Consider the following 25467-nt stretch of genomic DNA (forward strand, 5'->3'; position numbering starts at 1 on the left):
AGGCTCCCTGCTCAGTGGGGAGTCTGTTTCTCCCTCTACCCCTCCCCCTGCTCATGCTCTCTCTCTAAAATAAATCAATAAAATCTTAAAAAAAATAAAACAGAGTCATGATCCCTTTAGACAGGATATGGAAACATTTAATAAACTTCTGCTATAATTAGTCCACTGGTTAAATTGATCATGAGACAAAAAAACAAAAATAAAAAATGCAGCCCTGTTTCTGGGCACCTCTGTTACCAAGGATTTCCAGTGGTTGGAAGACAGCTTTACTTTGAGACTGATCAACTCAGCACTTGGAACTCAGCTCTTGGAAAAGCAACCAAAAGCTATATATCCTGACAGTAGGTCAGCAGCATCCTAAATAAGCTAGAAGGGTGTAATATTTAGAGTTTTGAGGTCTTCTAAACCAGAAAAACCAAAACCAAAATTTGGAACAAGAATTTTGTGTGGCTTTGGCTATTTTGCTAGAAATCATATATTCTGTAAATTGAAAATAGTTGTGGCAGTAGCATGAGTTTTTAATATTTTAATGATTAATATTCTTTTGAGATTCATTTTTAGGTAAGATTATATATTACTTAAAAGGCCACCCCAGGGGCGCCTGGGTGGTTCAGTCATTTGAGTGTCTGCCTTCGGGTCCTGAGATCAAGACCCGCATTGGGCTCCCTGCTCAGCGGGGAGCCTGCTTCTCCCTCTCCCTCAGCTGCTCCCCCTGCTTGCTCTCTCTCTGTCAAATAAATAAATAAAATCTTAAAAAAAAAAAGGCCACCCCAGTGTTTTTAAGTAAACTGCATTATTTGCTCTTAACATCTGTTATTATGATACTCTTTTTGTTAAATGCAATCTGCATTAATTGATTCTGATTCTGTTGTCAAATCTAATCATATGTATTTATAAAAAGATTGAAATTTGAGATGTCTATTCCCTGCTGATCATGTTATTCCTTAAATTTTATTGGTTAACTCAAATATCACACACCTTATATAAAAGGCATTGTGCTAAGTATTGTGGAGGAATCCATGAATAAAATGCATTAAAGTTCTGGTTTTAAAAAAATATTCTGGTAGAAGAGGAAAGGGAAGGAAGAAATTTAGTATTTATTATTATTTTTTTAAGATTTTCTTTATTTAATTGACACAGAGAGAGAGACAGCGAGAGAGGGAACACAAGTGGGAGAGGGAGAAGCAGGCTTCCCGCCGAGCAGGGAGCCTGGTGCGGGAGCTCGATCCCAGGACCCTGGGATCATGACCTGAGCTGAAGGCAGTCGCTTAACCGGCTGAGCCACCCAGGCGCCCCGAAATTTAGTATTTATTAAGCATCTTATTATACATGCCAGGTATTAAGCTAGGTACTTCTGTGTTGTTTTTTTTTTTTAAGATTTATTTTATTTTTTAGAGTGAACAAGCGAGTGGGGTGAGGGGCAAAGGGAGAGGATCTCAAGCACACTCTGCCCTGAGCGTGGACCCGTAGCAGGACTCTATCTCAGACCCTGAGATCATGACATGAGTCCAACACTTAACTGACTGAGCCACCCAGGTGCCCCGGTACTTTTGTGTTTTCATTCAGTGGTCAGTATAATTCTTCAGGGTTACCAGTGATGTCCCCAGATGAGGTACTTGAGACTCAAAGAGGTTAAGTTGCCCAAAGTCACACAACTAGTAAGGGTTAGTGCAAGGCCAGATTTGATCCAAGTCTGACTCCAAAACTCATGTTTTTAAAGTGGCTGTTGAGAAGATGACCACTGTTAAGGAGAATGGGTATAATTTGGGCATAGGGAACTAGAAGGAAGGTTATTTTAGGAGAAAGAAAGTTATGAAGGCCAGAAAACTTAGCCATGTAAAATCCAGGTAATCAGTCGAAACCTGACTGTATGGTTCTCAAACTTTTGGTTCTTAGGACCTCCTTGTATTAAAAATATTGAGGGGGGTGCCTAGGTGCCTCAGTCCATTAGGTATTTGACTCTTGATTTTGGCTTAGGTTGTGGTCTTGGGTTCATGGGGTGGAGCCCTGCTTTGGTAGTGGAACCTGCTTGGGATTCTCTCTCTTCCTCTGCCCTCCCCCCTGCTTGTGTGTTCTCTCTTTCAAAAACAAACAAAAACTGTTGAGGGCCTCGAAGAGCTTTTTTGTTTGTATGGTTATGTCTATTAATATTTACCATATGACAATCTAAAACAAATTTAAAAATAGTAATTTAGAAATAACAAAATTATTACATATTAACATAAATAACATTTTTATTAAAAATAATTTTTTCCAAAACAACAAAAAAGTGGCATTGTTTTATACATGTTCAGATCTCATTACAGTCAGGCTTATAGATAATAGTTGAATTTTCACATTTGCTGAGGAATTCAATCTGTTACAATATCACATATCATATAACTGGAAAACTCCACTGTATACTCATGAGATATTGAGAGTGAAAAAGGCAAAAACATTGTAGTTTTATTGTGAAATTAATGTTGACCTCATAGACCTCTTGAAAGTGTTTTAGAAAACGCAAGGGAGTTCTTTGGAATATTACTGGGTGAGTTTGTGAATGGGAACCCAATTGAGTGTGTAGGCTTGGGACTAGATAATGAAAAGCCTTCACTGGTTGAGTTTGATTGATTTTAATAAGCAGTGGGGAGCCACTGAAATTCTCTAAGGGAAGATTGAAATAGAGCTGTGCTTTTAGAAGATTATTCTACAAATAATGCATAGAGTTTTGGGAAGCAATTCAAGTTGTACTATAACTGGTTTTTGAGGTAACTGTAGGAAGTAGTATTACAAGTATTGAGAGTATGTTGTATTTTCTTCTGACTGTAGATGAAGGAAAAGAGAAAGAAAAGAGTCAAAACAATGCGGAAATTTTGTGCCTGGTGACTGGGAGACTAATATTCTATTAACAGATGTAGGAAACACAGGAAAAGAAGCAAGCTTGAGAAAGAAAGTAGATTAGGTTTTGGAATTAAAAAAAAAAAAAGTTTTACATTATTATTTATGTTGAAATAAATTTAGTCTTACAGAAAAGTTACAAAAAATAATAAAGTTCATGTGTATCCTTCATGTAATTTCCCCAGTGTTTACAATTTACATAACCAAAATGAAGAAAGTAACATAATGAACTAAACTATAGACCTAATTCGGATTTTACCAGTTTTTCTACTGTCCTTTTCTTGTTTGAGGATCCAGTCTGGGATCCTACATTGAATTTAATTGGTAGGTCTCCTTAGTATATGTATTCTTTAATCTGTGACATTTCCTCAATCTTTCCTTGTCTTATAAAAATTATTTAGTGAAAAGAGAAGATGCTTCTTATAGGTGTAGTGGAAACTACCAATATCATTTCATTTTTTAAAAATGCCTAAGAACCTGAGCAAAAAAATCACTATCTTTTATTTAAAAAGTTACAGAACTGTTATAAAAAAGTTGAAACAAAGGCTCAGTTAAGTGGCTGCCTTTGGCTCAGGTCATGATCCAAGCATCCTGGGATTGAGTCCTGCATTGAGCTCCTTGCTGAGCAGGGAGCCTGCTTCTCCCTCTCCCTTTGCTGCTTCCCCTGCTTGTGCTCTCTCTCTCTCTCTCCCTCAAATAAATAAATAAAATCTTAAAAAAAAAAAAAGTTGAAAGAAGACATAAATGAAAAGTGACAACCCATTCCCGGAAATAGCTACAGCTACTAGTTTGGTGTGTATTCTATTATTTATTTTCTATGCATGTATGTGTATATGTTATGGGATCTAATGGGCATACCCTTCTGTAACTTGTATTTTCCACTCAAAAACTGTATTATAAGCACACAACATCTTTTAATGTAGCATTTACATATCTAGCTCATTCTTTTTAATGGCTGCACAGTGTTTCATAATGTGGCTGTATTATGAAACCATTCTCTTATTGATGGACTTTTAGGTTATTGGTTTTTCATAGTTATACAGAATACCTCACTCAACATCTTGATATATATATATCTTTGGGTATTTGGACAGTTATTACTATGGGATGAAATTACCGGTCAGAGACCATATGCATTTTCCACTTTCACAGTTATTACCAAATTACCCTTCAAAAGGATGTGTCTTAACTTAACAGTCCCTCCAACAGGGAATGACATGTTTATTTTCCACCAAAGTTATGGATGAAGTATTCTAACAGGTCAACAGTGGTTTGGTTTCAGTAATGGTCTTATGGGTGTTTGACTATGCATTGCTCTGTTTTTTTCTTTACAAAGCACTACTTTGCTTTGTTTTGCTTTTGTAACACAAACACACACTCACATATACCTCCTAATTCAAAATAAATGGTTTTAAATGCTTTGTCTTTGGAATTTTTTACTTTTAATCAAGCATGAAGAGGCCTAGGTGAGGAGCTAATGAAACAGTTATTGGGAGGCTACATATAGAGTGCATCCTAGATTTCAGGGGGAGTTGGTGGAGTAGGAAGGAGTGAGAACCAGGGTCAGGTTGTAAACGGTACTTTAGAGGGGCTTCCATGAGCAGTGAGAAATGTGGAGTTAAGCTTTGGCTCTTATGTATCTTACAGACTTGAGCAATTTGTATAATTCAGTGTTAATTCTTACAGAGGCAGTGGAGAGAAGAGCAAAGGAAGAGATTACTAATCCTAGAATTTCTTTTTGAAATAACATAGGAATCACTAACTTATTTGTAATACTCCATATGTGGCTATGATGATAAAAATAGGTAAATGAGAATGCCAGTTAAAACAGAGAAACCATGAAGGAGGGTATAAGACTGTTTCTGAGAAACTTGGAGTAAACTAAGTTGGAATTTAACGAGTATAAGTAGTTCTTGGTTTCTTATGTCTTATCTAAATGTATACTGACTGCGGGGGGCAAGATGGCAGCAGAGGAGGTGACCTCGTTTCATCTGGTCCCTCGAATTTAGCTGGATATCTATCAAACCATTCTGAACACACACGAATTCAACCTGAGCTGTAAGAAGATTTATATGTATCTCTACGAGCAGAAAAATGACTACTTTTTGCAAGGTAGGAGGTGCGGAACCTTGAATCTTCAGGGGAAATTTCGGAAGATAAACAGAGGGGGAGGAAGCCTCCAAAAGCTGGCCACTGGAAAGTGATATAACACTGGAGCAAAAAATCGGGACCCTTGGAAATCTGCTCTAGTGAGAAACACCCCTTTCTGAGAGACACGGGATGAACAGGGCAGAAATCTAGGTGGATCATTGTGGTCTCAGGATTCCAGGAGATTCAGAAAGAATGGGGGAGCCTGAACCGATAGAATGCCCAAGCAGTGGAGCAGGGAGACTGGTTAAGGTCAGCGAGCCCAGAAGGGACTCTCAGCTCTGGTCACCATAAACCTCAAGCCGAGCCTATAGGGAGACTGCTGTCTGCCTGACCACCCTGAAAAGGGCTAGAAGGTGTGGGCTGTTTAACATTCTAGGGGAGATATAAAACGGCTTGTGCCCAGGACAGGGCAACAGATCTCAGGGCAGCGTGGCCCATGAAAGGACACTGGGGCAGCACCTAGCATGACCTGGGAGCTGTGCACGTACAAGCCCATGGCTGCTAGCAATTGCAAAATCACAAAGCGCAGAGATTCTTGTGGGTACCCATAACTCCCCCAGGAAAGGGTCAGTGGGCGGGAGCCGTGGGATTCAGCAGTTTGGCCCAAAAAGAGGCTGCATCCATGACTGGGCAACAGCTCTTGGGGTGACCACGGAAGGGACACTGGGGCAGCATTCAGTGTGACCTGGGAACTGCAGAAGAGGGTACACATGCGAGCCCATGGCCACTAGCAGTTGCAAAGTCGCAAAGCACAGAGAGGCTCGGGGTTCCTTGTAACTGCCTCGGGAAAGACGTAGTAGGCACAAATAGGGCAAGTCTGTGGAGTTTGGTACACAAAAAAGTGGAGATGGTTTGACCTGGAGGATTTATTGAAGAAAGGGGACCGCAATCTTGTGGCTCTGGGCCGGAGAGTCCTGCATGGCCATATTTGCTCTAACCCTCGAAAGAGAAGCAGAAAGCCACCAGGGAACAAAAGCCACACAGCCGATCAGCTCACGTTAAGCCCATCCCCCTAACAAGGGGTGGGACAACTCCATCCAGGCAGAGACTCTTGAGAAGCCGAGAAGCAGGTCCCCCCCGCCACTGCCCGAAGACAGACTGGAAGAACAGGTGAATCATAAGCTTATTTCCCACAGGACTGTCAAACTCCAGTGCTAGGGGAAAATAATATAGGGAGCTCCAGGTGTTTCCTCACGACTCGTTGTATACTTCAGGCTAAAATTTTACATTTCTTATTCTTCCTGTTCTTTTTTTTATTTTTAACCCCATTCCCATTTCAAATAGATTCTTATTTCCCAATTTGTTTTTAGTTGCTTTTTAACTTTTATTTTTTTCACATCTATGTTTTATAAGATTTATGCCCCATACTAGCCTGTTTTCACTCTATTCAACTTTATCTTGATATATATATATATATAAAGTTTTGATTTCTTTGTAATATAGTGTTTTCTAACAAGGAGACCAAAAATCAGTCAGGAACAGGAAGATCACCCTGCTTTGTCCATCCTGAGAGATTATAATCTCTCACCCCGCCCCCCCCCTTTTTTATTGTTTTGGATCATCTTGACTTTGGTCGCATATCTGTGGTAGCTTTCCACCACTTCGGATTTTTTCTTGGGGGCATTTTGCATGGGTCATGGTTGATATTTTGGACTCTGTTCATTGGCTCAACCATCCCTCAATAGAATTACTAGGAGGAGGAACTCTCAATAAAGAAAAGAACCAGAGACAGTGTCCTCTGCCATAGAACTAGTGGATATGGATATAAGCAAGATGTCAGAGATAGAATTCAGAATAGCAATCATGAAGTCAATAGCTAGGCTTGAAAAAAGCATTAGTGACAAAATAGAATTTCTAAGGGCAAAAATGAGATCTAATCAGGCTTAACTTAAAAATGCTATGAATGAGATGCTGTCTAAACTCTGTACTCTAACAGCCATGGTAAATGAGGCAGAAGAGTGAATCAGTGATCTAGAAGATAAGCTGGTAGACAGGAAGGAAGCTGGTAGGGATAGGCAGCTAGTAGCCCATGAAAATAGACTTAGATCAATGATGCCTTGAAACATTGCAATGTCAAAATTATTGGGATCCCCGAGGGAGTGGAGAGAGAGACAGGACAAGAAGGTATAGGAAATCATAGCTGAGAACTTCCCTAATCTGGGAAAGGAAACAAACACTCGTGTCCAAGAGGCAGGACCACTCCCAAAATAAAAATAGATCAACACCCCAACATATAATAGTGAAGCTTGCAAATCTTAGAGCCAAGGAAGCTATCCTGAGAGCAGGTAGGGGAAAGAGATTTCTTACGTACAAAGGGAGGAACATCAGAATAACATCAGACCTATCCACAGAAACCTGGCAGGTCAGAAAGGGCTGGCAAGACATATTCAGGGTACGAAATGAGAAGAATATGCAGCCAAGACTACTTTGTCCAGCAAGGCTGTCATTCAGAATGGATGGAGAGATAAGGAGCTTCTAAAACAGACAGAAACTGAAAGAATATGTGACCACCGAGCCAGCCCTGCAGGAAATATTAAGGGGGATACTGTAAATGAAGAAAGACCCTGAGAGTAATATAGACCAGAAATTAACAGAGACAATCTATAGAAACAGGGACTTTACAGGCAATACAATGGCACTAAATTCATATCTTTCAGTAGTTACTCTCAATCTAAATGGGCTAATGCTCCCATCAAAAGACACAGGGTTTCAAATTCGATAAAAAAGCAGGACCCATCCATATGCTGTCTACAAGAGACTCCTTTTGAACCTAAAGACACCTCCAGATTAAAGGTGAGGGGATGGAGAACCTTCATCATGCTGGCGGGCCTGAAAAGAAAGCTGGGGTAGCAATCTTCATATCAGGCAAATTAGATTTTAAACCGAACACTGTGGTGAGAGATGTAGAGGGACACTATATCATATTTAAAGGGTCTACCAATGAGAAAAATCTAACAATTGTAAATATCTATGCCCCCAACATGGGAGCAAGAAGTTACATAAACCAACTAATAACCAAAATAAACATGGATAATATTAACAGTCAGAGACCTAAACACTGTACCTGTTGATGATCTGATCATCAACAAAGAAACAAGGGCTTTGAATGACACACTGGACCAGATGAACTTTGTAGATATATACAGAACATTCCATCCTAAAACAACAGAATACTCATTCTTCTCGAGTGCACATGGAACTTTCTCCAGGATAGATCACATACGGGGTCACAAATCAGGTCTCAACTGATACAAAAATATTTGGATCATTCCCTGCATATTTTCAGGCCACAGTGCTTTGAAACTGGAACTCAACCACAAGGAAAAATTTGGAAGGAACTCAAACACTTGGAGATTAAAGAACATCCTACTGAAGAATGAATGGGTCAACCAGGAAATTAAAGAAGTACTTAAACAATTCATGCAAGCCAATGAAAATGAAAACATTGGTTCAAAACCTATGGGATACTGCAAAGGCGGTCCTTAGAGGGAAGTACATAGCAATCCAAGCTGCTCTCGGAAAATTAGAAAACTCCCAAATGCAGAAGCTAGCCTTACACCTAAAGGACCCAGAGAAAGAACATCAAATAAAGCCTAAAGCAAGCAGCAGAAGAGAAATAATAAAGATTAGAGCAGAAATCAATGAAATAGAAACTAGAACAGTAGAACAGATCAACGAAACTAGAAGCTGGTTCTTTGAAAGAATTAATAAGATCGATAAACCTCTGCCAGACCTATCCAAAAGAAAAAAGAAAGGACCCAAATTAATAAAATCATGATAAAAGGGGAGAAATCACGACTAATACCAAGGAAATAGAGACAATTATTAGAACTTATTTCCAGCAGCTATATGCCAAGAAACTAGGCAATCTGGAAGAAATGGATGTATTCCTGGATACTTATAAACGACCGAGACAGAAACAGGAAGAAATAGACAATCTGAACAGAGCAATAACCAGCAAGGAAATTGAAGCAGTCATCAAAAACCTGCCAAAAAATAAGAGTCCAGGGCCAGATGGCTTCCCAGGGGAATTTTAAGGAAGAAATCATCCCTATTCTCCTGAAGGTGTTCCAATAAATGGAAATAGAAGGAAAACTTCCAGACTCGTTCTATGAGGCCAGCATTACTCTGATTCCCAAAACCAGACAAAGACCCCATCAAAAAGTAGAATTACAGACCAATATCCCTGATGAACATGGACGCCAAAATACTCAACAAGAGAATAGCCAATAGGATCCAACAGTACATTAAAAGGATTATTCACCATGACCAGGTGGGATTTATTCCTGGGATGCAAGGGTGGTTCAACATTCACAAATCAATCAACGAGATACAGCACATTAACAAAAGAAGAGACAAGAACCATATGGTCTTCTCAATTGATGCAGAAAAAGCATTTGACAAAATACAGCATCCTTTCCTGATTAAAATTCTTCAAAATGTAGGGATAGAGGGAACATACCTCAATATCATAAAAGCCATCTATGAGAAGCCCCCAGCAAATATCATTCTCAGTGGGGAAAAACAGAGAACTTTTCCCCTAAAGTCAGGAACACGACAGGGATGCCCACTCTCACCACTTCTGTTCAACATAGTACTAGAAGTCCTAGCCTCTGCAATCAAACAACAAAAAGAAATAAACATTCAGATCAGCAGAGAAGAAGTCAAACTCTCTCTCTTCGCAGATGACATGATGCTTTATGTGGAAAACCAAAAGACTCCCCCTCCCATAATTGCTAAACTCATACAGCAATTCAGCAACATGGCAGAATACAAAATCAGTGCACAGAAATCAGTTGCTTTTCTATACACTAACAATGTGACTGAAGAAAGAGAAATTAAGGAATTGATCCCATTTACAGTAGCACCAAAACCCATAAGATCCTGGGGAATAAACCTAACCAAGGAGGTAAAGGATCTATACTCTAGAAACTACAGAACACTTACGAAAGAAATTGAGGAAGACACAAAGAGCCGGAAAAGCATTCCATGCTCATGGATTGGAAGAATAAACATTGTTAAATAAAATGTCTGTGCTGCCCAGAGCAATCTACACATTCAGTGCAATTCCTATCAAAATACCATCAACAGTTTTCACAGAGCTGGGACAAACAATCCTAAAATTTGTATGGAAGTAGAAAAGATCCCGAATCGCCAGGGGAATATTGAAAAAGAAAACCAAAACTGGGGGCATCAGAATGCGTCAGTTCAAGCTATATTACAAAGATGTGATCATCAGGCAGCATTGTATTGGCACAAAAACAGGCACATAGATCAACAGAACAGAATAGAGAGCCCAGAAATGGACCCTCAACTCTATGGTCAACTAATCCCCAACAAAGCAGGAAAGAATGTCTGATGGAAAAAAGACAGTCTCTTCAACAACTGGTGTTGGGAAAATTGGACAGCCACATGCAGAAGAATGAAACTGAACCATTCTCTTACACCACACACAAAGATAAACTCAAAATGGATGAAAGACCTCAATGTGATACAGGAGTCCATCAGAATCCTAGAGGAGAACGTAGGCAATAACCTCTTCAATGTTGGCCACAGTGACTTCTTTCCTTTTTTTTTAAGTTTTTTTTTTTCTTAATTTATTTATTTGTCAGAGAGAGAGCACAAGCAGGGAGAGCAGCAGGCGGAGGAGGCAGAGGGAGAAGCAGGCTCCTTGCTAAGCAAGGAGCCTGATGTGGGACTCGATTTCAGGACCCTAGGTTCATGATCTGAGCTGAAGGCAGATGCTTAGCCAACTGAGCCACCCAGGTATCCCCACAGCGACTTCTTTCAAGACACGTCTCCAAAAACATGGGAAACAAAAGTAAAAATGTACTTTTGGGACTTCATCAGGATAAAAAGCTTCTGCACAGCAAAGCAAACAGTCAACAAAACAAAGAGGCAACCCACGGAATGGGAGGAGATATTTGCAAATGACATTACAGGTAAAGGGCTGGTATCTAAGATCCATAAGGAACTTCTCAAACTCAACCCCCCAAAATCAAGTAATCCAGTCAAGAAATGGGCAGAAGACATGAACAGACACTTCTCCAAAGAAGACATCCAAGTGGTCAACATGAAAAACTGCTCCACATCACTTGCCATCAGAGAAGTACAAATCAAAACCACAATGAGATACCTACCACCTTACACCAGTTAGAACAGCCAAAATTAACAATACAGGGAACAACAAATGTTGGCAAGGATCTGGAGAAAGGGGAAGCCTCTTACACTGTTGGTGGGAATGCAAGCTGGTACAGCCACTCTGGAAAACAAAATGGAGGTTCCTCAAGATGTTAAAAATAGAGCTACCCCATGACCAAGCAATTGCACTGCTACATATTTACCCCAGAGATACAGATGTAGTGAAAAGAAAGGGCACCTGCACCCAATGTTCAAAGCAGCAGTGCCCACAATAGCCAAATAGTGGAAGGATCTAAGATGTCCTTCAACGCATGAATGGATAAAGAGGGTATGGTACATATGTACAATGGAATATTACTCAGCCATCAGAAAGAATGAATACCCACCATTTGCATCGGCATTGATGTATTTCGCATGTTGTGAAATAAGTCAAGCAGAGAAAAACGTATCATTTGGTTTCACTCATATGTGGAACATAAGGAACAGCACAGAGGACCACAGGGGAAGGGAGGGAAAACTGAATGGGAAGAAATCAGAGAGGGAGACAAACCATGAGAGACTTTGGACTCCGTGAAACAAACTGAGGGTTGCAGAAGGGAGGGGAGTTGAGGTTGGGGTAACCAGGTGATTGGTATTAAGCAGGGCATGTGTGGTGATGAACACTGGGTATTATATGCAATTGATGAATTGTTGAACACTACATCAAAACACTAATGTACTAAATGTTGGCTGAGCAAACACAATAAAATAAAATAAAATGCAATTCAAATGAAAAAAAAATAAAAGTATACTGGCTGCTGACTAGGCTAAGAACAAAAGAGTGGGATTTTGGTTTGTTTGGTTGTATTTTTGTTGTTATATATTTTTACCCTCTTAGCACATCTCAGAATTCCTCATTTTTCTTTTTTCAAATTTAAGGTCTGTATTTTTGTGGGTGAGGGAGGGTATATTTGGTCCTTTTGTTTTCTGTTGGTCAGTCTGTCTGCACTCATGTACCATTGTTTCAGTTAATATAGCAGGGTTTGAGAAATGGATAGAATATTAGACATTTAGACCCCTAAAGAGTCTAGGATGTGTAAGTCTCTTCACCTAAGCATTGATGTCATTATGTTTGATGTACTGTCAGCTGCCTCTTTCCCATAATAAGTGAGCTTTAAATAGACAACTTAAGGACCTGACCTTTGCAGTTCAGTTGTGAGATTTTTCTCTCTCTTGTCCTGAGCTCTAACTGCTCCTAACAGAGGAGGTAGAATCAGGGCACAAAAATATAAGAACAAGATAACCTTGACTTTTCTATATTATTTTAAAGGGGATTTGAAAAATGGTCTAACATTTGAAATTTGAACATGATTCAGTGCTATGACAAATAAAGTATAATTTTGGGTTTTTTGTCAGTATACAAAATAAATATGTGTATTTATGGGAATAGGTATGACTTATTCATATATACAGTATCTCTGTAAAATATATACATGCAAATAAATTCTAGTTTTTTAACTACAGAAACTTATTTTCAGAATAACTAGTTTTCTAGTTAAAATAAGGGCAAAGTAGTCCCATTTACCCACTTACACTAATGTTTAGAAAACTCGACATGATTATTATTTTCAGAAGCAATCTCCTAAAAGCCCAGTTTTGAAAACTATTAAATAAAGCACAGTCATCTCAAATGGGTCTGTGACTTGGGAACTCCTCCCCAACCATTTAAACTGGTTAAATAATTGCATTCTGCTACTAGAGAATTGGATGGTTCTTATCCATTCCATATTATTTACTTGAATGCTTATTATATGCCAGAGATTGCTGTACATTTCACATGTATCATTTCTCTTGTTTGTTACAGAAACTATGGATAAAAGTAGTAATGCCACTTTACATTAAATTAAGGTTTGGAGAGGTAAAAAAAAAAAAAAAAAAGAAATGTTTTGCCCAAGATCATGTGGCAAGTGAGTAATGGCACCTGAATTTGAAGTTCAAAGTCTTGCTTTTTAATTTAACCATTATCACTAAGTCGAGGACTGAAATCTTCCTCTTTATTGTTTAACTATACCTGGACCAAAGAAGCTGCTAACTCTGTTAGTTAATTCTTATCAGGAAGAAGAGTACAGCACCAGCTGTGAAGATCACAGCAACAAAAACAAATGAAAGGACCAAGATACACTGGAGAAGACAGGGAAGAAGGAGACCAGAGCTTGCACTTGACTCAGTTTTTAGCTTATATATCACTCTCTTAGGAAAGCCTTTCCCTACCACATCCTATTCCTTATTCGTCTGTGTTAGAACACTGAACTCATTGTTGTAATTACCGTATTGCAATGATTCGAAGGTGCACATATTTTTCATTTTAGCATTTCTAAAATCTGGATGCATCTTATAATTGATGTCTTAAAATTAGTTGGTAGCATTTCTCAATTATTGATACAAAAATAAGGATGTGATTTATGGTCAATGGCATCTTGGATTTGATGAAATAAAATATTTACATGTGTTCCCATGAAGAGGTTTATGTCATTCCAACAGTTTTAAATACCAGGTATACACAGTATTTTCCAATTTCTAGTCTAGTCCTCTTTTAAGCTCCAGACCTGCATGTTGAACTAAATTTTCCTTTGATATCCCAGGGTTCACCAATTCAGTATGTCTACTTTCCGAAAAAACTTGTCTTTTAGTATTCCCCCAATCTCAGTAAATGGAATCTATGTTTGTACATTCATGAAGCTAAAAAGCTACCTACCAGTTTGACTGCCAGGCTGTTAATCCCGCTTCCACACTGTACTAGTTATATGAGCACACAGAGATGTGTGTTGCCTTTATTCTTCATCTGTAAAATGGGGAGCATAATAACACCTATCTCTGAGAGATTTTAGGACATTAAAACAAGGAGTAAATGTTAGCTGCCACTAATCTTCATGATACATATCTGTGACCTCTGTCCTTAACTCTGTACATGTAATTCATCAAATCCTGTGAGAGGTAGGCCCTTCAAAATATTTGTCCACTTTTATCTCATTGCTGCTTCTCCACTCCAAGCCCTCATTTTTCTCACTTATAGTAACTAATAGCTTCTACTTTTTCTCATCTCTAATCTATTCAATACGAAGATCAGTCAACCATCTTTTAAATCAGATCATACAGCTTCTTAAAGCCCACAATTCTTAATATGGTGTGTATTGTTCTCAGTTGTCTGCCTAGCCTCTGTCTACTTTTTCAGCCTCATCTTAGGCCACTCTACCTCACAGTGTCACTCATTTCTCCCAAATGAACTCCCACTCATTCTTTACTTTTCATCTTAGCTGCCACTGCCTCAAAGACATGTTCTGATCTTCCAAACTAAAGTAGGTACTTCAGTCCTACTGTATGATCTTTTGCATTGAATTTATACCTTTCATATTTGGGGTGAAGATAAGGAAGTTGAGTGATTTCCCCAAGGCTTGCAATGCTAATTATGGTAGATAATTGGCCAGATAATTGGCCAGCCCAGGACTGGCCAACTCTAAACTGTTATTTCCGTGGTCCTTCCTTTGCTTCCTTGAGAGCAGAAGATAGCATATGAATCAATGTGCCAGGCTTCCACATACAGCCTGACTTCTCTCCTTTCTTTCCATTTAACTTCAGGTAGGTTGTTCTTTCAATATCCATTTCTTTGTGAGCCATCACTCCCAAATTAGATTGTAAACCTTTGAAGTTGTTCTTCATCTATTTTTATGGTCGAGTATAACATTCTTATAGTAGTTCTTATATATACCAGCACTTATATAAATTACCTTGCATGCAGTAGATACTGATTAAATATTTTTGTCTTAGGGATATTAGAGAAAAACAATATTTTAATCCATTTAATTTTTTTCAAGTTTTGGAGATATCTCTTGAAGGAATTTAGTACCTGCCATACTCTTCTACCAATCAGTAACAGTACATTTTCTGTTTTTGTATTTTGAATAGAACTGCCTAAAATTATTTTAAAGTAAATAGTTTTTGTCTTCATAGATTATTATGCTTGTTTCACTAGAAAAACAATTAACCTTAAGTATTTTTGCTTTGCTTCAGGAATTAAGTGATCTACAACGCGACCCACCTGCTCATTGTTCAGCTGGACCCGTGGGAGATGACTGTAAGCTTTGCTTTCCTGCTAGGATTTTGCTACCATTAATAATATAGGTTTGAACATTTGTTAACGACTCCAAAACTCCTTTGTTTGTTTCAGTGTTCCACTGGCAAGCAACTATTATGGGACCTGTAAGTATGATTCATATATATGAAATAATTCCCTCAGCCATACTTCATTTTTGCCATTTCACCTTTGATGAGATGTTTGTGGCTAAGGTTGAGTTTCCTTGTACTCTGAATCACTCAGGAAGCAAAATACAATTAAAGGATTTTTGATGATTTTCTGGAGCACTGCTGGCAAATACTTGTTAGGATCACTGTGATGTTTTCCTTTGCCAATTCCTTGATCATTACACATAGTCATGGATCACCCACAATTTGCAACCAGGCTATAAGTTATACATTTGGCTTTATCTGCTTTTAAACACAAAAGTCATTTGTTCAGAACTAAGCATACTTATTCTCACATCAACAATTTTAGTGGAAAAAAACCAATTTTAGTAGGTTAGAAATGAGTCTAATTAACTCAGTAATGGAATACCTGCAAGTAACAAGCACCAGTTTGCAAAAACTGTCTTCTCTATTCCTGTGTGTGAGAGAGAACTGGTGAGATAATTGCAACAAATCTATCTTTGCCAACTTGTGAATTTGTTTTTAGTTTTGTTGTATTGTACTGAACTCAAAATTATCTGCTATTTTATGACTGGCTTTACTTAACACTTACTACCCTTGTTAAGATTATTTCTTTCTATACCTAAGAGGCAGTTATGACTTGAAACAGACTTTTCTTTCTGGGCACAAAAATCTGATTGCATAAGAATGGGCATTGACTACTTTCTGGGTGAGAATATATATACTGGTAACCTGCTTCCATGAACATCATTCTCTCTTCCCTCCCCTGAAAGAATTTTATCTAGTAAGACATAGAGGTTTTAATCATATTGCCTTGTGTTTCACTTTTAAGAACAACAATTACTGAATCTTTAGAGCAGGAGTCCTGGGCAAGTGTCTCAAATTACTAAACTGTTAAGTTAGTTTTTTTAAGGGTAAAATGCAATATATTTATTTAAATAACAACTTTAAGAATATAGTTATTTGTTTTTCATTGCTTACTAAGAACCTTCAAAATACTATTATTTAAAGGCCCACCCTTACCATTTGAATTATAACCCTTCACAGATATTTCTTAGGTGAATCACAGTAGCAAATGGTTACAGTTATGTTACTCATACCCCCTTTATTTTAGTAATGCAAACATGCCATTCTATAATATCATTTGAATTTACTTACATTTTCTACATTCCTTATGAGTTTTGATGAACTAGAATTAAACTATATATAGTAAGAATAATTATACAGTACAGTCTTCTAATGTATATGCAGAAACTTGAGGAAGTAATGATAGTCTTGCTATTATTACCAAAGTGGTAATATAACATGATAAATGTAATTAAATATTAAGGAGGGGGCACCTGGTGGCTCAGTCAGTTAAGCATCTAACTTTGGCTTAGGTCATGATCTCAGGGTCCTGGGATTGAGCCCTATGTCCGGCTCCCCGCTCAAGTGGGGAGTCTGCTTGTCCCTCTGCCCCTCCCCCATTCATGCTCTCTTTCTCAAATACACAAGTAAATAAATTATATATATATACATATATATAGGAATATATATGTGTGTATATATAAAGGAATTAAAATAAGATTTTAGGTATTTTGTTACCTTTTTTCTTTATCATTTTTTCTTGCTTATAACATTAAATATATTTTCTAACTACCATAAAGAAATATAGCCAAATTTCAGGGCGCCTGGGTGGTTCAGTCATTAGGCGACTACTTTCAGCTCAGGTCATGATCCCAGGGTGCTGGGATTGAGCCCCTCATGGGGCTCCCTGCTCAGCGGGAAGCCTGCTTTTCCCTCTCCCAGTCTCCCTGCTTATGTTCCCTTTCTCACTGTGTCTCTGTCAAATAAATAAAATCTTTAAAAAAAAAAAAAAGAAACCTGGCCAAATTTAAATTCCTCTTGTAAAGTTTGTTCCTAATTTGATTCAATGAATATTGAATTTATCTAGTTTTATTTTGAGCTTTTTTGCATTTTCCACATTATATTATAAACTGTTTTTAAGTGAAGATTGGAGGTCTGGATTGTGTGTCACATAGCCTTTCCTTTTTATAACTCGGTCTTTTTAGTTCATCTCTATTCTTGTCCCATAAGGACCATCAGGGCGCCTGGATGGCTCAGTCGGTTAAGCGTGGGACTCCTGATTTCAGCTCAGGTCCTGATCTCAGGGTCATAGGATCAATCCCCATGTCAGTTTCCCTGCTCAGTGGGGAGTCTGCTCAGGATTCTCTTTCCCCCTCTGCCCTTACCCCTGCTTGCACTCTCTCTTAAAATAAATAAATAAATCTTAAAAAAGAAAAGGACCATCAGATCTTAAGTTTTATAAATAAGAAGGTAAATAAATACTAGCCCAAACCCTTTTTCCCATACTGATTACTGCTGCAGAAAATTCTTCTTTTCTCAAAGCAATCTTGTGTGTATACCAGTCTATAAAACTCTAGACTCATAAAAAGATCTGTTTGTGTAAATCACACCACTGTGTGTGTCCTATTTTTGTGTTTAACTTTGATGTCGTCATGATTGTTGGAGATTCTTCCTTCATACCTGCAAAGAGAAACCTGTTTTCAAGGTAAATGATTTGAACTTAGGACAGAATGATGGCATTTTTTTTTTTTCAAATCTATTTGGGGGAAAATCATCTTAGGCTATTAAATAAATACAGTAATCACTGATGCAAAATATTTGTAATTTCAGCCTGATAGCGCCTATCAAGGTGGAGTCTTCTTTCTCACTGTACATTTTCCGACAGACTATCCTTTTAAGCCACCAAAGGTATTTTCATTTTTATGATTGATGTGACTCCTTTGTCAGGGATTTTACTCTCTACCCCAAGATATGTACATGACGTCAAAGACTGTGGGTAGATTAGCATGTTCAAACTATTCTGTAAAAATCACTGAATTTAAAATATGCTTTCTTACTCAAATATTGGACTATATCTGTAAGACAAAAGGCAGTATCTGTTATACTATATATTAGCTTCCTTACCTTTTTCCCCTTGCCTCATTAGATATATGTAGTTTGGGAAATTTTTTATGGTCAAGAATCAGACTTTTCTATTCAGGGGATTGATTATCTTTGAAAGTTGGCCCTATTTCTGAGTTCTTAAGTTGTTATTCAACAAAAATTTATTGAGCACCTCCAGTGTTGTTACATTGGGGAATACAAAAATAAATACGACCTAGTCCCTTTACTAAGTGTGGTAGGAAAAGTAAAAACGAGTTCTTATTACATTAAATTTAAGACTGGATCTGAAGAGGAAATAAATGATGGTGACATCAGTGAGAGAAAAGTTTATTAACAAATTCTGCCACTCAGAATAATTATTTTAGATTTTTAAAAAAAACACCTGATTAACATATATATGAAACAATATAACAACAACTCTTGTGGAAGATTAGAATTCTCGGCAGATTCTTTAGGATAGGTAACAGGCTGAGGCCCCTCAACTTTCCTCTGGAACAGGGTTGGCACCCTATTTTTAGATCCAGTGTCACTGCAGGTATCAAATGATAATCAAATTAAGGAAAGGATTACTTTGAGGGATGATGAAAGCCATAGTTAATTAGAGTACTACTCAGCTAGTCATACCAGCAATTACAGATTTATTTATTAATTCTAAAATACTTCTCAATTCCTGGGGGGCAAGGGGAAACTGATTTTATTTGCTTTCACACTCCCAGTAGCTAAAACTATGTGTGCACAAAGTAGATGCTCAATTTGTTGTTGAATACATTTCTAAGGTCATATAAAATTGAGGACATTTTACTCTAGAGCAAATTGGTTCTGTTTTGTTCATAGTTCGTGGGTTGTCACATTTTTGTTTTGTTTTTAGATTGCTTTCACAACAAAAATTTACCATCCAAACATAAACAGTAATGGAAGTATTTGTCTTGATATCCTGAGGTCACAATGGTCACCAGCTCTGACTGTATCAAAAGGTAATTTCATTTATCAGATTTATAACTGTTGAAAACAGTGAGACAAGAAAAATATAGCAGAAGTATCTAGGGACCAAAGTTTAAAAAAAAAAAACCAGTCTACTGTTTTCTCCTGCTTTGATTTTGCTTTGCTTTCATAGCTCTTCTGTTGCTCTTTTGCTTTTATCAGTTAGCTCGGCGCGGTTCACGGGCAAATCTTAATGATAAAATGAGACAAACTTTAAATACATTAGAGCTAGAAATTTGGATGAGCCTGTTGACATTTTTCCCCTTTAGTTTGGGCTTTAAAAGAGAAACAGAGTAAAAATAAGATTTTAGGACCAGTTGTCGCATTTATTAAATGGGATTGTTGATGTAATGAGTAAAGCTTTACATCTCTTACTTCATCTAAGAAGAAATGCCAGATTAGGCTGATAAATGATTTAAAATGAAAGACACATTTCACACTTTGGAATTAAGCAGTACATTTAGCATGTTAGTCTAAACTTTGAATAACCAATAACATTATCATGACAGATAACATAATCCATGTGGATTCTCAGCTTTAACAGATACATACCTTTTTCTTGCTAAATTATCAGATGTGACATAGACCTTCTGAAGCCTTTTTGTTACTAGCCAATTCTATTTGCTGTGCCAGCCCTCTTAATTCATATCTTGTTTTTCTAGCAGAAGAGAACCTGACCATTGGAAAATACTGTTTGAGTTAGAAGCTTCTGCCCCTGAAGTAATTTGGTGGTTTTCCCTTTTTATAAAATTTAAGAAAATTATTTCTCTTGAAGGATTCAGGGGATGAATGAATCTATGCTCATTAAAAAAAATCTTTTTAATAAATGCTACCTGAGGGCGCCTGGGTGGCTCAGTTGGTTAAGCGACTGCCTTTGGCTCAGGTCATGATCCTGGAGTCCTGGGATCGAGTCCTGCATCGGGCTCCCTGCTCAGCAGGGAGTCTGCTTCTCCCTCTGACCTTCTTCCCTCTCATGCTCTCTCTCTACCATTCTCTCTCTCTTTCAATAAATAAATAAAAATCTTTAAAAAATAAATAAATAAATAAATGCTACCTGAATGTTTAACTTATTTTTAAAAGTGATTAGATTTATAGGAAGCAGGGTCCACAGTGATAATTATTTCAAATATTAAATAAGTAGTAGCCCTTCATGTCAGCTAGTTATTATGAATAGCAGTTTTTCTGACCTAAAATGTTTGTATAAAATGTTTGTGTTGATTCTAGTGTCTTTTTAAAAATCACATAGTGTAACTGTTATGCACTAGATGCAAGAAAGTTTTTGTGTCACAGGGTTATTCAAATTAATATAATCTTTCCTGGAATGGTACCACAAAATGAAAGAAATGGCAGACTGCCAGATGTTGAGCACTAATTTTCTAACATTGGTAGCTTTTTATAAATATTAATTAGTATTCTTGTCTTCTGGAAACTGCCCTTGAAGAAGAATTTCACGTAGCCTCAGTGTCCTCATATGTAAAATGGGTATTATAAGAGTATTACCACATAAGGTCACTATGCATCTGGCACATAGAAGGCACTCAAATGAATGTTAACTCCTTATTACCTTTCTCTTTATCTTAAAACATCTGATTTGTGTACATGATAGTGAAATCAGAGCACATGGCTCTTGGCAGCAGGAGTGGGAAATGAGGAACTTCCCTCTTGCTTATTTTATAAGGTAGCTTATACTTTGCTTATTTGTACATTTTTCACTTTTTTATATTTTAAAGGTCTTATTTTGCTTTTTATCATGAGTTTAGTCTAGAAACTCTGGAGATGTGAGCCCAGATAATCTACCCTATTGGTTTAATATAAAAGGCTTATAATTTTAGTAGGTAGATGGAAGATAAGGAAGATGAATAAAATACTAATTTTTCTCATTAGCCCTTAGCAACCCCCTTTCTGTGTCATTTAAGAAATTAACCCTGCTTTATAAATTCACTTGTGGATTTGTAAGAGTAGGAAAAGATAAAGGAACATAGTAGAGGAAAGTGAAGATGAAATATTCTTCCAAAGATTCCTCATACTCCTCAGAAGCGGTGGCATGCTTTTGTCTGTCATGACAGACAAATCAGGAACCAGAGTCCTTGTTCCTTACTTTCTGATACTTAGATTGTTTTTAAAAATGTAGCTATTTGAATTAGTATTTTGATGTGGCAAGAAAACTACTTTTTCAATTTTCACTTATATTTTAAAACATACAGGTTATGTATTGATAACTGTTCACATTATTTTTGAGTGTGGTACAAATAATGGACATGGAAAGAAGATTCTTTGAAAAAAATCTGACAAATCTTTCTTCTTTGTAGGCAAACTGTAGCACTAAAGCCAAAGTAAAAAAATGTGCATAAACATGAGTCCAAAATGGTTTGGACTGTTAACTGCAATTTGTTTGCTTTACTTTGAATTGATTAGAACATAGATTTTCTGCATTAAAATAAAATAAAAAACGAACAGTTCCTCATTAAAGTACAAAAGTATCTTTAAGAAATATCTAGGGGCGCCTGGGTGGCTCAGTCAGTTAAGCGTCTGTCTTTGGCTCAGGTCATGATCCCAGGGTCCTGGGATTGAGTCCCCCATTGGGCTCCTTGCTCTGCAGGGAGCCTGCCGCTCCCCGTGCTTGTGCACTCTCTCTCTCTGATAAATAAATGAAATCTTAAAAAAAAAAAAAATATCTAAAGTTAGGATGCTGTTCTAAAAATGTTTTGATTAGGTACCATATTTGGTGTATGTATGTGTTACCTAAAATTATTTTTATAGAGAACTCTTCAGATTAAATGTTGTTAATAGTTACTTTATAAATGCACATTTTTTTAAATAAGTAGAAATTCAAATTAAATTTACAACTTCAAAAATTATAGTAATTTTGTATTCTACACATTGTATGCTAATTTTATAATTTTTAATTAAAAAATTAGAAATATCTGCTCCTAAACAAAGTTAGTCTAAAAAGTAATTTAACATGCTCATTTTATTTTGTTTTCTTTCTAAGTTCATTGTCTAATTTCAGTAAAGTCATTTTCATATATGTAATTGTTATAAAGCAGAAAGATCATTATCTGATGTGATGTTCTCTTTTCAATCTAGTTTTATTGTCCATATGTTCTCTACTTTGTGATCCTAACCCAGATGACCCCTTAGTACCAGATATTGCACAAATCTATAAATCAGACAAAGAAAAGTAAGTGTTTACTTATATTAGTTTCTGTATGGGTGTATTTCTGTGTAGTCTGCCAAAACATAAGTATTATCAAAATATTTAAGTACATTTAATTGTGTTTATTGTACTTATACGAAGTTTGCTTATCTTTCCACTGGAAGAAATCTTTCTTTTTAAACCTTATTAGGTTTTTTTACAAAAGATATTATTCCTTCCCACATAGTGTTTAGTCCTTTACTATTTAATAGTACATGTTCTGCATTTGCATAATATGTCTTTTTTTGATAGGAAAGAACTACATATATAGTTTTAAGTAGTAAATTTAAAGTAAAAGAATTTGATAATTGGAAGCCTTGAATATTGTATTCCTTATCTTCTCCCAGGAAGAGAAGTTATCCCTAACCCCCTCCAAACTGACCTAATTTTCAAGCTGCTTCATCTTGCTGGTACCATTGATTCATTTGTAGTTTACAGATAATGCCCATTCAGGGTTTTATAGATTTCTGTTAGAAATTGATTTCTTATTTTGTTGTTTGTAATTTAGGCATGTTTTTATATTGGTTATAGAGAAATCCATCAGTCAAAAAAATCACCTCTGTTTTGTTTAATATATGAGCCTAAGTCACATTGACCCAATAATTGGCATATGAATGATTACTGCAGTTAAGTATAAAAAGGTAGAGTATACAGTTTTATATAAATAGGTCTTCTAAAAGATTAAATTTGTATGTTTTTACTATATCCCTTTTGTATGCCTACAGATACAACAGACATGCAAGAGAATGGACTCAGAAATATGCAATGTAAAATCAAAAAATATTTCCTATATACCAGAGTACTGTAAAATCTAGGTTTTTTTTCAACATTAGCAGTAAATTGAGCACTGTTTACTGTTTCATTGTACCATGAAATCCTTTGATTTTTACCCATTTTACATGTATTTCTGAAGCAAGACAAAACAAACTTCTAAAAATACCCTTAAGACTGTGATGAGAGCATTTGTCATTTTGTATGCATTGAGAAAGACATTTATTATGGTTTTTAAGATACTTGGACATCTGTATCTTCGGCTTACAAGATCTGCAATGCATCTGAAAAGCAACCAGATTATTTTTTGCTGAAACTAGATGTTTTTACATGAGAAATACTGTATGTGTTGTCTAAGATGTCACCATTTTTATAAATCTGTATTCAGATTTCATTCTTTGTTAGCTCACTTTATAATTTGTATTTTTTTACTGTATAGACTAAATATATTCTATTTACATGTATGTCAACTCATTACCTTTTTCCTGTGAACAGTATTGAAAAACCCAACAGCTGGTAATTAAGTGAATTAATTGTCTCCCTTGTCTTAGGGTATTCGGTAGATTGATTGCAGATTTCTTAAACCTGAAAGGATCTTTACACTGTAATTCTCAGTATCCTGATTATGGAGAAACACTTGTTTTGATTTTGTTATACTTGACTTAACTTTATTGCAATGTGAATTAATTGCACTGCTAAGTAGGAAGATGTGTAACTTTTATTTGATGCTATTCACATTTGAGTTTTTTTTCTGTATAGGCGATATTATATTGACACCTTTTACAGATATTAATGTAGCTTTTTCCATATAAATAAAATGCTTTTTCTACTATTTGTCTTGATTACTTAAAGAAATAAATTATTATAAGTAAGGATCAAAACTATAAAATTTCGCATGAAAATTAATTCCAAATTGTGAGAATGAGTTGTATTTGGCATTCACTGCCATTAATTATATAAATTTTATTGCTTTTAGGTTTGTATCTGTTTACTGTATTATTAGTCTGGAGGATGATACACATTGGACCCTTGTTATAGAAGAGAATTTAGAGTAAGTTGAGGTTTGTCTTGGATCACATTTTAAGTGGATCATTTACTAAAGTACTGTGATGAGTATAAGGCAGTGTCACCCACACTGAAGAAAGTATTGACCTGAAAAATATTTTAACTATTAAAATGCCCCTCTAGGTGGAATGGACATTGTATTTCTTAACATTTTAAAATCTAGAATTTTTAAAATAGTAGTTTAGTGCCATCACAGTTTGAAAGAGGACATCCATTTTTTACTATAGATGTTATAAAGAAAATTCTAAAAGGATGCTTTCCTCTGTTTTTATAAATTTCCAGTTAAAAGTGATTTAAATAAGCAGGTTATCTTTGCAGATTTTAAAGAAAGCTAGAAAGTTCTAATGTTCTAACTTGGAAAAAAAATACATTTCTAATTATTTAGCATGCTTACCGAACTTGAGTGAGTGTCATTTTTAAGAAGAGTTGTAGCTCTTTGGACTATTGCAGTAGCTGTCTAAGTGTGCAAGAATCTGTGATGGATGTAGTCATTAGTAAAGCATTTAAATCACTTCAGTATTTTACCATGGATCATTACTATTAAAGCACAAAATAACCCGTTGTTAGAAAATGTGTTTTTATAAATGAATGTAAAAATAAATAAATGAATTGTGAAATGGATGTTTAAGAAAATATAGGTTTAAAAAGTAACTATATTAAGTAATGTCTTGAAACAAACATATCATGAAAAACACTGCTTAGGTATATGATTATAAGCTACATTCGCCCAGAATTTACACTCAACTTCATTAGATTTAAGTGTTTAGTATATTTTGATAGTAAAGAATTTTGTTTCTTGAATATCTTTCACTTTTTTTAAAATTTTGATTTGTGTGGCATTTATTTTTGGAAGTGTCCTTTTTTTTTCTTTATTAAAGGTTTTGAAATTCGCCTAATTCTTGTTTGCCTTTGCTTACATCTGAATTGTACAACCAGACTCCAGAGGAGTGAGCACAAGTTCTCATAATTAAATAAAAACCTTAAGAGTTCAACGGTGGCATAATGATTAACCAAGTCACCATTTTAGTTATGTCGTTTTTGCTAAATTCTGAAAGAATATATCAGTTACCAAAAAAAAAAAAAAAGAATATATCAGT

At 36.3% G+C, this 25467-nt stretch overlaps 1 protein-coding gene across 3 annotated transcripts in view; it reads left to right on the plus strand.

Moving 5' to 3' along the window:
* UBE2D1 (ubiquitin conjugating enzyme E2 D1) overlaps positions 1–25262 on the plus strand; it is a 39880-nt gene extending 14618 nt beyond the window's left edge. For 2 of the 3 annotated variants that reach the window (XM_027594217.2, XM_027594203.2), the window contains exons 2-7: positions 15217–15280; positions 15374–15405; positions 18085–18162; positions 19226–19331; positions 22426–22519; positions 23249–25262. In XM_027594217.2, coding sequence (XP_027450018.1) covers positions 15217–15280; positions 15374–15405; positions 18085–18162; positions 19226–19331; positions 22426–22519; positions 23249–23342 — 468 coding nt within the window. In that variant the 3' untranslated portion in view covers positions 23343–25262. The remainder of the gene's footprint in view (positions 1–15216; positions 15281–15373; positions 15406–18084; positions 18163–19225; positions 19332–22425; positions 22520–23248) is intronic. The other variant, XM_027594211.1, reaches the window with a different exon arrangement.
* The last annotated feature ends 205 nt before the right edge of the window (positions 25263–25467 follow it).

Source organism: Zalophus californianus, chromosome 15, assembly GCF_009762305.2.
Source record: "Zalophus californianus isolate mZalCal1 chromosome 15, mZalCal1.pri.v2, whole genome shotgun sequence".
In the NCBI taxonomy this organism is placed as follows: Eukaryota; Metazoa; Chordata; class Mammalia; order Carnivora; family Otariidae; genus Zalophus; species Zalophus californianus.